This window comes from Notolepis coatsorum, assembly GCF_963971535.1.
Source record: "Notolepis coatsorum genome assembly, chromosome: 2".
Taxonomy (NCBI): Eukaryota; Metazoa; Chordata; class Actinopteri; order Aulopiformes; family Paralepididae; genus Notolepis; species Notolepis coatsorum.
Genome location: NC_140166.1, coordinates 69,045,219 through 69,060,676, shown reverse-complemented (window position 1 = coordinate 69,060,676; position 15,458 = coordinate 69,045,219). Strand labels below are relative to the sequence as shown.

At 42.9% G+C, this 15,458-nt stretch overlaps 1 protein-coding gene across 1 annotated transcript in view; it reads left to right on the top strand.

Annotated features, from left to right (window-relative positions):
- phkb (phosphorylase kinase, beta) overlaps window positions 1-14,306 on the top strand; it is a gene marked incomplete at its 5' end in the record, with an annotated part of 318,550 nt that extends 304,244 nt beyond the window's left edge. Inside the window, 3 exon segments of the mRNA XM_084307537.1 lie at window positions 7,905-8,012; window positions 10,340-10,480; window positions 13,685-14,306. Of these exon segments, the coding sequence (XP_084163663.1) occupies window positions 7,905-8,012; window positions 10,340-10,480; window positions 13,685-13,822 (387 nt within the window). The 3' untranslated portion in view covers window positions 13,823-14,306.
- Between the last annotated feature and the right edge of the window lie 1,152 nt (window positions 14,307-15,458).

Here is a 15,458-nt window from a genome sequence, read left to right as displayed (position 1 = left end):
ATAGAACGAGATAAACTCTTGCCAATGGAAATCAAGTGCTGCCTCCCGCTACACTGACTACCGTACATTAACGTTTCCCTCTGGTTAGCTTTAGCGCTAGCTAACGTTGTCATAATATCTAGATCTGTGGTGTCAGCTGGATGACGTTGACTTCGTTTGCAAACGTTAACGTTCGCTATCTATATGGCGTTGGCAGACGAGGCTGGCGTTGTCCAGTTGACACATTAATTACAGATCGTGATGTTATGATAGCGTTAGTAGCTAAAGCTACTGCATGTCAACAACTCGATTCGACTGAGGAAGTCGAGTAGGTACCACACGCTAAACCGTCCCCGGACCCGCAACCTAGTATAGACAGTTCCAACTTCAGTGTGTGAATTACGTTAATCCCACAATTACTCAACTGCACTCAATATTTAAATACCAATTCTAGTCTAAATAAATGTAGACAGACAATGTACGTATTAAAAAAAATAATAATAATAATAAAAATTCAGAGTTATTGCCCGCCATGCGTTGTCTGCCAATATCGCTGTACAGCGTGTTTCAAGGTCATATTTCATATTTTCGTCATGGAATTCATATTTCACCCACGGAGCCTTGTCATATGCTGCGGGAGCCATCACAACTCTGCAACGCTTCAATACCGCCACCTGGTGGCCGATCGGCGAGTTGCCAAACCGGAAATGCCCGTTTCAGCTCGGTCCGTCCCCTAATTCCGTCCGGCCACTCGTTTATCGTCCCGGGACTCAATCCACACACCGTGGACATGGATTGTTGCCATAACTCAATAAACAACATGATTTGGGCGTATATTAGTATTATACAAACCGGAACTGGATCGCCTCGATCCTCACCACATAACTGGGATCTGTTTGTTCCACTCTCATCGCCCAACGGTACGAGGAGATGGACGTGAGTTTCAGCGTTTTTCTTTATCATTTTCGATACAAACTGCTCTGATCAATATATCACCCATACTACATAAATCATTTAACGTCGTCACGGAATTATAAATGACCCCCCCCCCCCCCCCCCCTCCGTTCACCCGCAGATGATCAGTCATAACGTTTAGGACCATGTACAGTTTAAATTTTTAATATAGCATGGATCGGTATCAAACTGCATTTGATAATCTAATATATGTATTTATGCCTATATCTCACGTTCTATGAAATACTGCAGAAAACGATAAAAACATATGTATACTCTAGGCGGTATTTTCGTATGAATGTGTGAATGAAAAAGTAAAACGTTCCTACATCCTGAACGATAGATAATTGATGTTGAATGGGCCATAGTAATGTCAATTTAGCAATACAATTTAAAAAGTTATAGCCCTGCAAAGAAGGTGAACATCTCCATAGACAAATAGCGCTGGCAGAGAATGGTTTAGGATGATCAAAGTGGTGGCAGAGAATGGGTTAAGGGATTATGTCCATGAGTGTCATTTTTAGAAATTAAGGCCTGCCTCTTATATAAGCCTCTCTCTAATAAAGGCCTGGTGCTCTTTGCAGCTGAGGTAAATAGAAGACCGTCCTATATTTGAGGATTTACGGTATCCTTCCTCGTGCATACATGAAATGGCCCTCGTATTTGCCCTTTTGCGAGCTCAGACCCATTCCCAACGATAACATCAGGCTGGATGGATGAAAATGAATGGATATCGCTAATAAAAGAAATAACGATTAAAACCTGACTATACTCGGGTCTGGCGCTCAAGCAATGGCGACTTAACCCGACTATCATCGTGACTGGCGTCCAATGAGTTAAAGAAGACGTGTCCGACCCATTGGGGACATTATTAACGTGTGTTGTCGGGCCTTACAAATACATTTGATTTGATTTTGATTTAGTGATTTAGATGAGCTGGACCAGAGACGTTTCTGAAAGGGAGACAAACCAACTTGTTTCGGGTCATGATGGTTATACAAGGTGCTGGCTCACTTTTGTTGGCATCGTAGAAAGCAGTGAATAGAAAACACGGCTGACCCCGATTAGTCGAATAGTCGACTAATCGATCGAAAGGAGCCGTAGTCGACTGCCAACCTCTTAGTCTAATGCAAAATTATTTTATAAAAAAATATTATTATAATTTTTATTTACATTTTTGTATCATTATTTCCTAAAGAAAAGAGGCCTAGAAGCGTGGCTAACGCTAATGGCGTGCATACCAGAGGCTAACTGCCTAAGAAAACAGGCACAGAGGCACTGAAAGAGGATTTCACCCGTCTAATGAACACACTAGACTAGACAAATATCAAGATGTATCTATCAGTGGACCAATTGCATGCTTTTGCAGACGACAAGAAGCCTTCCGTCGACTCCTTCAGACATTAAGCACCCCCCACAGCCCAAATGGAATGATAAAATATATATATATATATATATATTTTTTTCTTTCATATATATATTTTTTTTATATAGTCGACTATCGGCAAATTTTGCAAACTACAAGTAGACTATACAAATCCTTAGTCGGGGACAGCCCTTGAAAACAGTGAGAATCCCACTGGAACTAAACTCCAGATAACACTATTTGTTATATTGCTGCACAGAGACTGATCCTCCTTCACTGGAAGTGTCCTCCTCACCCACCGAGCTGGACTCAGAGAGGTGATGAGATAAGATGATCCTTTATTAATCCCCTTGGTGTCAAGAAGAATCAAGAATCAAGAGGTTTATTTGTCACATACATACCAGGGCATACAGTGAAATGCGGGTGGTCATGCCCGCATTGATTGTGCAAAATCCAATAATAAAATAGGCATAGAAAAAAAGAAAATAGGTAAGACACAAGATATGCATGATAAAATATTATTATATCATTGGATGTGCCCTGACAATTAATGCTTGTATATCTTATCGTGTGTTGTCATGTTTGTTTATATGTTTGTTTAAAAAATTATAAAAAAATAAAATACAGAATATAAAAAAAAAAAAAAAAATGCATGATAAAAAAAACACACGCTAAGTTCCTGAGAAACGGGTTCCTATGTACACTACTATACAATATACAATTTACAATTTTAACTCTTAATGTATCTAAACTATACTATACAGTACCTCCTTCCTTTAAAGTGACTTTCCATTATTTAAAGTGACATTTTGGTCAAAGCAGCATGGGGGGGGGATACAGGGGGGGGGGGGATACAGAGCTTCACAGCCCGATATATACTATAAGATACAACTATAAGATACAATATAAAAAGTACAAGATACAAGTTAGTACAAGGTAAGTAGGTATACCTACAGCAGAATTACACAAGGGGATACAGTGTATATATACCCATAATATTTGTATACATGAGACTGACTGTATATAAATAACATTAAAAAAAGATATATATATATATATGAGTACTGAAGACACTAGCGGTATGAACAGAATTTACACTATGGACAGTATAAACAATATGCGTATATATATATATATATATATATATAACAGAGAATAAGACTAATATGACTGGTATGAGTGTAAAGGAGTATGCCAATGATATATGGGTGGATGGATATGAGTGCACATGGTGAGAATAGGGTGAAAAGGAGTCATCCCTCTAGTTGTTCTCAAGTTCTGACGCCGTTAGTTCTCCTGGCAGCAGAGCCGGCCGTCCAGCATCTTAAACTAGCTGGACTCAGTGGTTAAGAGGTGATGATGCAGCATCTTAAACTAGCTGGACTCAGTGGTTAAGAGGTGATGAAGCAGCATCTTAAACTAGCTGGACTCAGTGGTTAAGAGGTGATGATGCAGCATCTTAAACTAGCTGGACTCAGTGGTTAAGAGGTGATGATGATGCATCTTAAACTAGCTGGACTCAGTGGTTAAGAGGTGATGATGCAGCATCTTAAACTAGCTGGACTCAGTGGTTAAGAGGTGATGATGCAGCATCTTAAACTAGCTGGACTCAGTGGTTAAGAGGTGATGATGCAGCATCTTAAACTAGCTGGACTCAGTGGTTAAGAGGTGATGAAGCAGCATCTTAAACTAGCTGGACTCAGTGGTTAAGAGGTGATGAAGCAGCATCTTAAACTAGCTGGACTCAGTGGTTAAGAGGTGATGATGCACATCTTAAACTAGCTGGACTCAGTGGTTAAGAGGTGATGATGCAGCATCTTAAACTAGCTGGACTCAGTGGTTAAGAGGTGATGATGCAGCATCTTAAACTAGCTGGACTCAGTGGTTAAGAGGTGATGATGCAGCATCTTTTTTTTTTGATCCACTTTTTCTCCCATTTTTCTATTTTTTCTCCCATCCCAATTTCGTATCATCCAATTCAACCCTCCCCTGTCACGGACGCTGTTTCTTGCCTCCCACAAGCCGGCTGCAATGTGGACTAAGTCATACATAGCACAAGTCCCCTCCGGTACTTGAGGTAACAGCAGTCGCATCTTTTCACCTGCGCAGCTCGATCTCTCAGTGGCGAGGAGTAACGCGTGGGAGGCTCACGCTGCCCCCGACACTTCCTGATTCTACTGTGCAGGCGCACCAACCGACCTGTAGGAGTCGCTGTCCACAATGCCCGATCCCCACCCATCAGTTTCCCACCCCCTAATACGGCCAATGTGTATTAGTACGGACGACCAGCTAAACTGAAAGCAAATGTGGAGCGCTGGGCTCGAACTGACGAGCCCAGCGTCTCCAGCATTTCGTGGTGAGCGCCTTGCCCACTACGCCACGTAGCCGCCCCTGATGATGCAGCATCTTAAACTAGCTGGACTCAGTGGTTAAGAGGTGATGATGCAGCATCTTAAACTAGCTGGACTCAGTGGTTAAGAGGTGATGAAGCAGCATCTTAAACTAGCTGGACTCAGTGGTTAAGAGGTGATGAAGCAGCATCTTAAACTAGCTGGACTCAGTGGTTAAGAGGTGATGATGCAGCATCTTAAACTAGCTGGACTCAGTGGTTAAGAGGTGATGATGCAGCATCTTAAACTAGCTGGACTCAGTGGTTAAGAGGTGATGATGATGCATCTTAAACTAGCTGGACTCAGTGGCTAAGATAGGTGATGCAAAAAAAGAAAATATTCTGTGTATTACCAAACGTTTGCCACAACAAAAAAGATTCTGTATAGTGTGTAAATGATAATGGCCAAACAAACACTGAACATATTCTAACGTACAGAACTGAAGATAACACTATCTCCCAGCACTAGCATTATAGCGTGGGGTTGCCATTGCTCTTCACTTGACCTTTATGCGAGTCCACCGAAGAAGAACCCTTGATTTACAATGACAGTAAATGGTAACAGTGGCGTCTTGTTGAGCCACAACATAACAGACTTCCAAGCATATCATTGGTATTCGCTGGCTTGCTTGGTTGATTGATCGACTATTTATAGTGCCATACATCATAAATGCCCAGCCTGTATGGGCTTCCAAGATACTTTGATATATTGAATGTATTTGTTGCATGCACTAGGGGAGCATTTACAACCAGTCATTGACATGGTAGACTACCTTAGAATACATTTGCCCTTATCAAACATACATTTTTCATGCTTTTTAGACAGTCTTGAAAAATGCAAGTTGCTTCGGTGAACCCTGTAGTATTACTGTAAGTGAGTATTTTTCATCTTAATCATCTTGCTTGAATAACCGCTGAAGGCCCTTGAATAACCCATGGAGGACCAATCAGGGATCCAAACGTAAAAAGAAATATCTGCTGTATTTTGTGGCGGTAAAATGTTTGTTTATGTTTGTAAACACTGGAGTATAATATACCTATATCCTGCTTTATGATACTTTATGATAGTAGAATATACCTATATCCTGCTTAACTTTATGATATTAAAATATACCTATATCCTGCTTAATGATACTGTATGATAGTACCTATATCCTGCTTAACTTTATGATATTAAAATATACCTATATCCTGCTTAATGATACTTTATGATATTAAAATATATCTATATCCTGCTTTATGATACTTTATGATAGTAGAATATACCTATATCCCACTTAATGATACTTTATGATAGTAAAATATATCTATATCCTGCTTTATGATACTTTATGATAGTAGAATATACCTATATCCTGCTTTATGATACTTTATAGTGATGACTTTATAGTGATGCCCGGAGTGTTGGACGTCCCGTGATGATGACCGGGAGGATGCGACCCTCTCTACGCCGCCCCCCTTGCCTCAAACAGATCCGCCATCAGCTCTATTTTTATCTTTCAAAATGTTCAGTTGCTATTGCATGCACTTATCTGTGTTTCATTACACATAATGAGTGCATGCTTACCAACTGTTGTGCCTGTTTTATTGCAACACTACTATCACCGACATCTAAGAAGGGAGATCCCCCCTTGAACGGCCCTTCTAAGGTTTCTCTCCTCCACATTGCCTGTGGTGCATTTTTTCCTATTGCTAGGTTTATTGAGTTTTTCCTTACCTTCGCGTGGGGTATGTCTGGGAGTGTTGCATTTATTTTATTTATTTTCAGTTTTTTGGACTTTATGGTTTTTTTTGTGTTGATTTATTGTGATGTTTCTTATTTTTTATTATGTTTTTGGTAGATTTTAATTTGTTTGTACTACCGGGCAGTCCGGTAGAGAGAGAGAGAGAGGAAGAACGGGAGACAGAGCTGGGGGAAGACATTCGGCAAAGGACGCCGGGTCCGGGAATCGAACCCGTGTCGGCCGCTTCGCGATGGGTCGCCACTTGGGTGCCCGTGATGTTTCTTCTTGACTTGTTTAAAGAAGACGTGTCCGGCCCATGGGGACATTAACGTGTGTTGTCGGGCCTTACAAATAAATGTGATTTGATTTGATTTATGATAGTAAAATATACCTATATCCTGCTTTATGATAGTAAAATATACCTATATCCTGCTTTATGATAGTAAAATATACCTATATCCGGCTTTATGATAGTAAAATGGGGTTATTCAAGCAAGATGACGGTGAAAAACGAGAATTCTCACCTACAGTAATAATACAGGGTTCACCGAAGCAACTAGCATTTTTCAAGACTGTCTAAAAAGCATGAAAAATGTATGTTTGATTAGGAGGGCTCAAAACTAGAGGTGGTGGCATCCTGGAGAACCCCTCCCACCGCTCTATGAGGAGCTAGCCAAGATGAGGGACACGTTCAGCCACAGACTCATACCCCCCGCCCCCCCCCCCCCCCCCCCAACACACCACTAACTGCCTCTGCTATCAGGCTCCACAACCGGGGGCATGGACTGCTGCCAGCAGCTGGAGAACTAACAGCTGCGGAACTTGAGAACTATTAGGAATGGCTGACCCCTGATCACTAAGTGTGTTTTTGATTGATTGTAAGAGAGATGTGTGTGTGTCCTGTAGAGGTGGGCCTTCCGCGCTCTCCGACACCCATTCTACTGTAGAGAGATTCCCACTGTCCCTACCTACTATCTAGCCAAACCACAGCCAAGGGAGCGGGCTTGGCAAAATCAGCGGGGAAAGACGTGCTTTTTTAGAGCGGTTTTGAAGGAGGGTAGGGGTTCACATTCTTGTACGGCTGTGGGTAGGGCGTTCCACATTGTTGTGGCATAATTGCTAAACGTGTTTAGTCCCTTGCTTGAGCCGAATCTGGGTTGGACATGATTTGTCTGACTTTTTAACCGCCAAAACCTGCACAGACTATAACGTATAGTATACTATTCCCGATAGGGTACAGACCCTCGTCTGCACCTTTGTTTACTTTTCTCATATTCTATATTCAGATTCAATTTGATTGCCTATATTGTCTTTCTTCTATTACCCTGCCCATACCTGTGCCTCTCCTCCCCCATGCTTTTATGATGCCCGGATTTCCCCAAAGGGATCAATAAAGAAATGTATCTTATCTTAAAATCATGGATTGGGCCTTTAACGTTTGCAACTTTCCTGATTGACCCTGTGAACTCCTCTGTTCTCCTGCTCCCCCCAGCAACCCACCCTGTCTGACATGACCATGTACGAGATGAACTTCTCCCTGCTGGTGGAGGACACTCTCAAGGGCATCGTCCAGCCGGAGTACAGACAGATCATAGTGGAGGTACAATACAATACAGTATATCACAATACAATACATTATGATGCAATACAGTATATTACATTACAATACAATCTATTGCAATACAATATGATGCAATACAATACAGTATATCACAATACAATACAGTATATTACAATACAATACAGTATATCACAATACAATACAGTATATTACAATACAATATAATGTATTACAATTAGTGCTGTCAAACGATTAAAATATTTAACTCGATTAATCGCATGATTGTCCATAGTTAACTCGCGATTAATCGCAAATTAATCGCATTTTTATTTTTAATTTTTTTTTACCTTAAACAGATATTTTTCAAGTTCCAAGTTTTAATACTCTTATCAACATGCGAGTCAACAAATGCTTGCTTTGTGCAGCCATTTAACACAAAAGGATGACCCTCATGCATTGCAAATTTGCATCAAATTCAAAACAGAGTGATGCACAAAATAACTTAAAAGAAAATAATAATTTAAAACAATGAATAAAGTGTGCATGAAATAATAGGGGAAAGAAAACGTTAGGAACTTGTTACATTCACACACACAAGGGCTGATTAATCACACACCCCCCTCTCTCCCTCACACACACACTCTCCCAGCTCTTTTTCTCTTTTGCCCCTTCCTCATCTCTCTCACCCCCCTCTCTCTCTATATCTCACACACACACACACACACACACACACACACACACACACACACACACACACACACACACACACACACACACACACACACACACACACACACACACACACACACACACTTCAGAAACAAACATAGTATCAATGAGAGCATCAATAATACACCTGAGTGAAGTCTAGTAAAAAAAAAAAAAAAAAAAAATTTTTTTTTTTTTTTAGTTAATCTTGAGTTAAAAAAATTAGTGGCATTAATAGAATCGGGAGTTAACGCGATATTAACGCGATATATTTGACAGCCTTAATTACAATACAATACAGTATATTACAATACAATACAATGTATTACAATACAATACAGTATATCACAATACAATACAGTATATTACAATACAATACAACGTATTACAATACAATACAGTATATTACAATACAATACAGTATATCACAATATAATACAGTATATTACAATACAATACATTATGATGCAATACAATACAGTATATTACAATACAATGTATTACAATACAATACAATATATTCTGAAGGGCATCGTCCAGCCCGAGTACAGACAGATCATAGTGGAGGTACAATACAATACAGTATATTACATTACAATACAATGTATTACAATACAATATGATGCAATACAATACAGTATGATACAATACAATACAATATATTACATTACAATACATGATGATGCAATACAAGACAGTATGATACAATATAATATATTACATTACAATACATTATGATGCAATGACGGCCGGCCCAAGCCGGAGGCAATGCTGACACCTGGATTCGAGACCGGAGTCTCTTGCATTGGTGACAAGCGCAATCTCCGCTGCGCCACCCAGCCGCCCCAGCAATACAATACATTATGATACAATACAAGACAATACATTTTAAATATAATATACAATACAAAACACAACAATGTGAATACAATACCGTGCTATAACAGGCCATAGCATACAGATAGATCATGTTGGGGGTAAGAGATGATGCATCTAAAGTCTCTAGTCAGAATAGAATAGAATAGACAAGTAATTGCAGATCTTTACAGTAAAGAACATAATGCCTATAATAAGCAATACTATTTGGGATTCAAAACCCTCCATAATAAAAATGTGCTCATCTATTTCATCACTCAAATCCAAGTTTAAATATACATTGTTAAATGAATAGCTTAAATCTCATAAAACCATTAGTCACTTTCTTTTACAGTTTCATGTTAATTTGTTTAGACTAATTATTAATGTTTTTGTTATTATTATTATTATTACTTTGATCATTATTGTTATTATTATCTTATTATTATCTTAATATTATGAAAATTGTTTTATGAACTTATTTCACTTTACTTTTGTTTTTGTGTTTTTTAATCCAATGATTTAATGAGTTGAGGCCCTGTATAGGCCCATCTGGGTCTCTTGCTGCTACTCAGCACCGTTATATACACTTTCTGTCATGGTCAATGTTTTTACTGTTTTGCTGAAATGGTAAAAAAAAGAACATAATGTGTTTTTGCAGCCTTCTCACCATTATCATCTTGTTTTTGGTGTGTGCGCGTGTGCGCGTGTGCGCGTGTGCGCGCGTGTGTGTGTGTGCGTGTGTGTGTGTGTGTGTGTGTGTGTGTTTGTGTGTGTGTGTGTGTGTGCGTGTGTGTGTGTAGCTACTGATGGTGGTGTCCATTCTGCTGGAGAGAAACCCTGAACTGGAGTTCAGTGAGACGGTGGATCTGGACAACTTGGTGAAGGAGGCCTTCGATGACTTCCAGAAGGACCGCAGCACATTTGAAGGCATCAAGAAAGAGGTGGGGGGGGGCATCACTTAGCATGAGATGTTTGGTGTCAGTACTTTAATTTATATAGCAGGCCTATAAATGACCTTATTATAGCCAATTCGCACATTTATGGATTGTGCCAAATCTTATCTTTCAAATGGGCGAGTTCAATTTGGATTTAGTATCACCAGGCGTGCATAAGAACAGAGAATGAAATCTACTGTATGTACAGTAGGTTTCTTATTCTTGCAAGAGTTCAGCCATTTTGAAACTGATTTCAAATCTGATTGTTGCTAAATGCTCAAAATAGGGGAGACAAACTAACTGCGCTCCAATATGTAAGGGATAATGTATAGCTACGAGGTCATTGTCGCAAAATAATTGACCGACACAGAGTTTAAAATACCGAGCCGCCTCGGCGAGGTGTTTTAAACGTCAGTGAAGGTCAATTATTTTGCGACAATGATCGAGTATAGCTATACATTATCCCGCTTATTACATGGCTAACTTACTAACAATATACCTAATTCATTTTACATCGACTCGCAACACTGGTTCTGGGCTTCTGGCTCCGCTCGTCGCTCCGCCCCCTGTCATCGCCGGCAGGCTCCCCGGCAGCACTGATGTCAGTGGGCTTGATTGCGAACAGCTGCGCACAGCGGTCATTATTGTGGGCTTGATTGCGAACAGCTGCGCACAGCGGTCATTATTGTGTGATAATTGACCGCTGCTAGGGGTAACGGAGCGCTATTGACCAATCACAAGCAAGCATTTCGGCGAATGTGAAAACGCCATGTAATAAATGCCAATAACGTTCAGTTTTGTGGTATATTATGCCGAGTAATAAGTAGGGATGTCCGATATTATCGGCCTACCAATATTATCGGCCGATATCGGCATTAAAATGTGATATCGGAAAATATCGGTATCGGTTTTCAAAAAGAATTTTTTATTTTTTTATTTTTACATTTCTATAACCTTTATTTACCCAGGCAAGCAAGTAAGAACAAATTCTGATTTTATTTATTGTCAAAAGTATGCATGTTGTGTTAATTCCACAACAAGAGATATGTAATGTTAATTACCTGAAATTATAAAAAAAATTAATAACCTGCATATATCGATATTGGTTGATATCGGTTGATATCGGTATCGGAAATTAAGAGTTGGACAATATCGGTATATCTGTATCGGTAAAAAAGCCAATATCGAGCATCCCTAGTAATAAGAGATATAAAAAAATCCATACAGAAGTAATTTGCTTGAAGTCACCTAGAGGCCTTTGGGAAGTGTATTTTTTTCCATGTTTGCTGTCATCACTTTAACTTAGCATGAGATGTTTGGTGTCAGTACTTTAACTTAGCATGAGATGTTTGGTGTCAGTACTTTAACTTAGCATGAGATGTTTGGTGTCAGTACTTTAACTTAGCATGAGATGTTTGGTGTCAGTACTTTAACTTAGCATGAGATGTTTGGTGTCAGTACTTTAACTTAGCATGAGATGTTTGGTGTCAGTACTTTAACTTAGCATGAGATGTTTGGTGTCAGTACTTTAACTTAGCATGAGATGTTTGGTGTCATCACTTTAACTTAGCATGAGATGTTTGGTGTCATCACTTTAACTTAGCATGAGATGTTTGGTGTCAGTACTTTAACTTAGCATGAGATGTTTGGTGTCAGTACTTTAACTTAGCATGAGATGTTTGGTGTCAGTACTTTAACTTAGCATGAGATGTTTGGTGTCAGTACTTTAACTTAGCATGAGATGTTTGGTGTCATCACCAGAGAGTCCAGCTCCACCCCCACCACGTTACTGGCTCCTCCCCCCCAACACCACTGCCAGAGAGTCCAGCTCCACCCCCACCACGTTACTGGCTCCTCCCCCTCCAACACCACCGCCAGAGAGTCCAGCTCCACCCCCACCACGTTACTGGCTCCTCCCCCTCCAACACCACCACCAGAGAGTCCAGCTCCACCCCCACCACGTTACTGGCTCCTCCCCCCCCCCAACACCACCACCAGAGAGTCCAGCTCCACCCCCACCACATTACTGGCTCCTCCCCCCCGACACCACCACCAGAGAGTCCAGCTCCACCCCCACCATGTTACTGGCTCCTCCCCCTCCCCCCCAACACCACCGCCAGAGAGTCCAGCTCCACCCCCACCATGTTACTGGCTCCTCCCCCCCCCAACACCACCACCAGAGAGTCCAACTCCACCCCCACCACATTACTGGCTCCTCCCCCCCGACACCACCACCAGAGAGTCCAGCTCCACCCCCACCACGTTACTGGCTCCTCCCCCCCAACACCACTGCCAGAGAGTCCAGCTCCACCCCCACCACGTTACTGGCTCCTCCCCCTCCAACACCACCGCCAGAGAGTCCAGCTCCACCCCCACCACGTTACTGGCTCCTCCCCCTCCAACACCACCACCAGAGAGTCCAGCTCCACCCCCACCACGTTACTGGCTCCTCCCCCCCCCCAACACCACCACCAGAGAGTCCAGCTCCACCCCCACCACATTACTGGCTCCTCCCCCCCGACACCACCACCAGAGAGTCCAGCTCCACCCCCACCACGTTACTGGCTCCTCCCCCCCCCCAACACCACCACCAGAGAGTCCAGCTCCACCCCCACCATGTTACTGGCTCCTCCCCCCCCCCCCCAACACCACCACCAGAGAGTCCAGCTCCACCCCCACCACATTACTGGCTCCTCCCCCCCGACACCACCACCAGAGAGTCCAGCTCCACCCCCACCATGTTACTGGCTCCTCCCCCCCCCCCCAACACCACCACCAGAGAGTCCAACTCCACCCCCACCACATTACTGGCTCCTCCCCCCCGACACCACCACCAGAGAGTCCAGCTCCACCCCCACCATGTTACTGGCTCCTCCCCCTCCCCCCCAACACCACCGCCAGAGAGTCCAGCTCCACCCCCACCATGTTACTGGCTCCTCCCCCCCCCAACACCACCACCAGAGAGTCCAACTCCACCCCCACCACATTACTGGCTCCTCCCCCCCGACACCACCACCAGAGAGTCCAGCTCCACCCCCACCATGTTACTGGCTCCCCCCCCCCCCTAACACCACCACCAGAGAGTCCAACTCCACCCCCACCACATTACTGGCTCCTCCCCCCCGACACCACCACCAGAGAGTCCAGCTCCACCCCCACCACACATAGTTAACATGACTTGTGTTCCTCTGTCTGTTCTCTTCCATCCAGGACGGCATGGAGGCGTTCTACAACACTCCCCCGGTGGGCAAGAGAGGCACCTCCAGCTACCTGACCAAGGCGGCCATGATCCAGCTGCTGCAAGGCGACGTCAAGCCCTGCAAGGATGACCCCTGCTCTGTCAGTTAGACACCAGACACTTGACCTTTAACCCCTAACTCTAACCCCCCTAGAAGAATGACCCCTGTTCTGTCAGTAGTCGGTAACCGCTATAGTCCCAATAATAACCTTCAGCCCCGAACCTCGTCCCGCTGCGAGGGAGACAGTACAGTAGAGCCCTTTAATAAAGATGAGCCTTTGCTTTCTTATCTAGACGTGAAAGACTTGTCCACCTCCCTCACCGCCCTCTCCCAGGACGATACTCCTCTCAGTGAGACGGCAGTATGTTACTCTTGAAGTTAAGCCATGTAAACCATGTAACCAGTGCTGTATCCTTCATATCATACCAGCAAAACCCGCTACATAAGACTGCGTCGGGGCGACGGGAGCCTACGACATTTACTGATTATGTTATGACTGTCCCTTGTGCTACGAGCTAGGGCGAGTGTGCTTATAGTACCGACTTAAGTTTAAATTACAGACGAGTGGTTCTCAAATTGGGGTTCTGGGGGACCCACAAGGGCCTCGGGGGGGGGGGGGGGGGGGGGGGGCACGTCAGGGCATCCCCAGAGAAATTAAGAATAGCATAATTTAGCCTTTTTTTCCCATTTCGCTGTAAGCACAAGGGAGGAATGTATCCATCTGGCTCTTTGAGTTCATCAGCAAAATGCCTCTCTCCTTTGTTCCCGTCTGCCAGTCCTCAGCATGAGAGGAGCGGAGAGCCACTATAATCTATAAACACGAGGACTTTGTATTCAGTGTTACCCGGGCTGTGTACTGTATGTTGCCCTGTGTGTGTCACAGGGGCGAGAGCTCGGCACCCCCTCTCAGATCCCTGCATGGAGAATGTACAGCATGACGTAAAGACACGGTCACGGCTATAATAGCCACCGACCACTGTGCCACAGAACGCTTTGAAGTACGGAGCCTTTTTGAGTGTGGTCTCGCGCGCGTCCTTGGGTTCCGTGTGACCATATTGTGAATGTGGCCCCCCGCGTGCGTCCTTGGGTTCCGCGTCACCATATGAGTGTGGCCCCCTTGAAGTCTGAGGGCTTCCTCCTCGAGAACCTTTTTAGAGAACAAAACAGCTGTTTCCGCTGACGTCCTAAGAAGTTGAAACGAGGAAAGACCTGCGTATATCTTGAATTGTTTTCAAGTGTGAATCTGAATATAATCACTGTGATGTGTTTGTCCAACCCGTGTCACGTTGTGGTGTGTGTCGTTCACCCTTGTCATCCCAGTTTTTCCACTTGACACTGTAGTTCCAAGGAATAAAGTTGTATCGGGGAACGTTTAAGTTTGAGTTATAAGTGTGAACATTTGAGTCACTTTGAAATTGACATGAAAATAAAGGTGTTTTCTTTCGTGGCAGCGTTCAGGTGTTTCTTCCAGTATCTGTTTGTATTCCCCAGTATCTGTTTGTATTCCCCAGTATCTGTTTGTATTCCCCAATATCTGTTTGTATTCCCCAATATCTGTTTGTATTCCCCAGTATCTGTTTGTATTCCCCAGTATCTGTTTGTATTCCCCAATATCTGTTTGTATTCCCCAGTATCTGTTTGTATTCCCCAGTATCGGTTTGTATTCCCCAGTATCTGTTTGTATTCCCCAATATCTGTTTGTATTCCCCAATATCTATTTGTATTCCCCTATACCTGCGTCATTT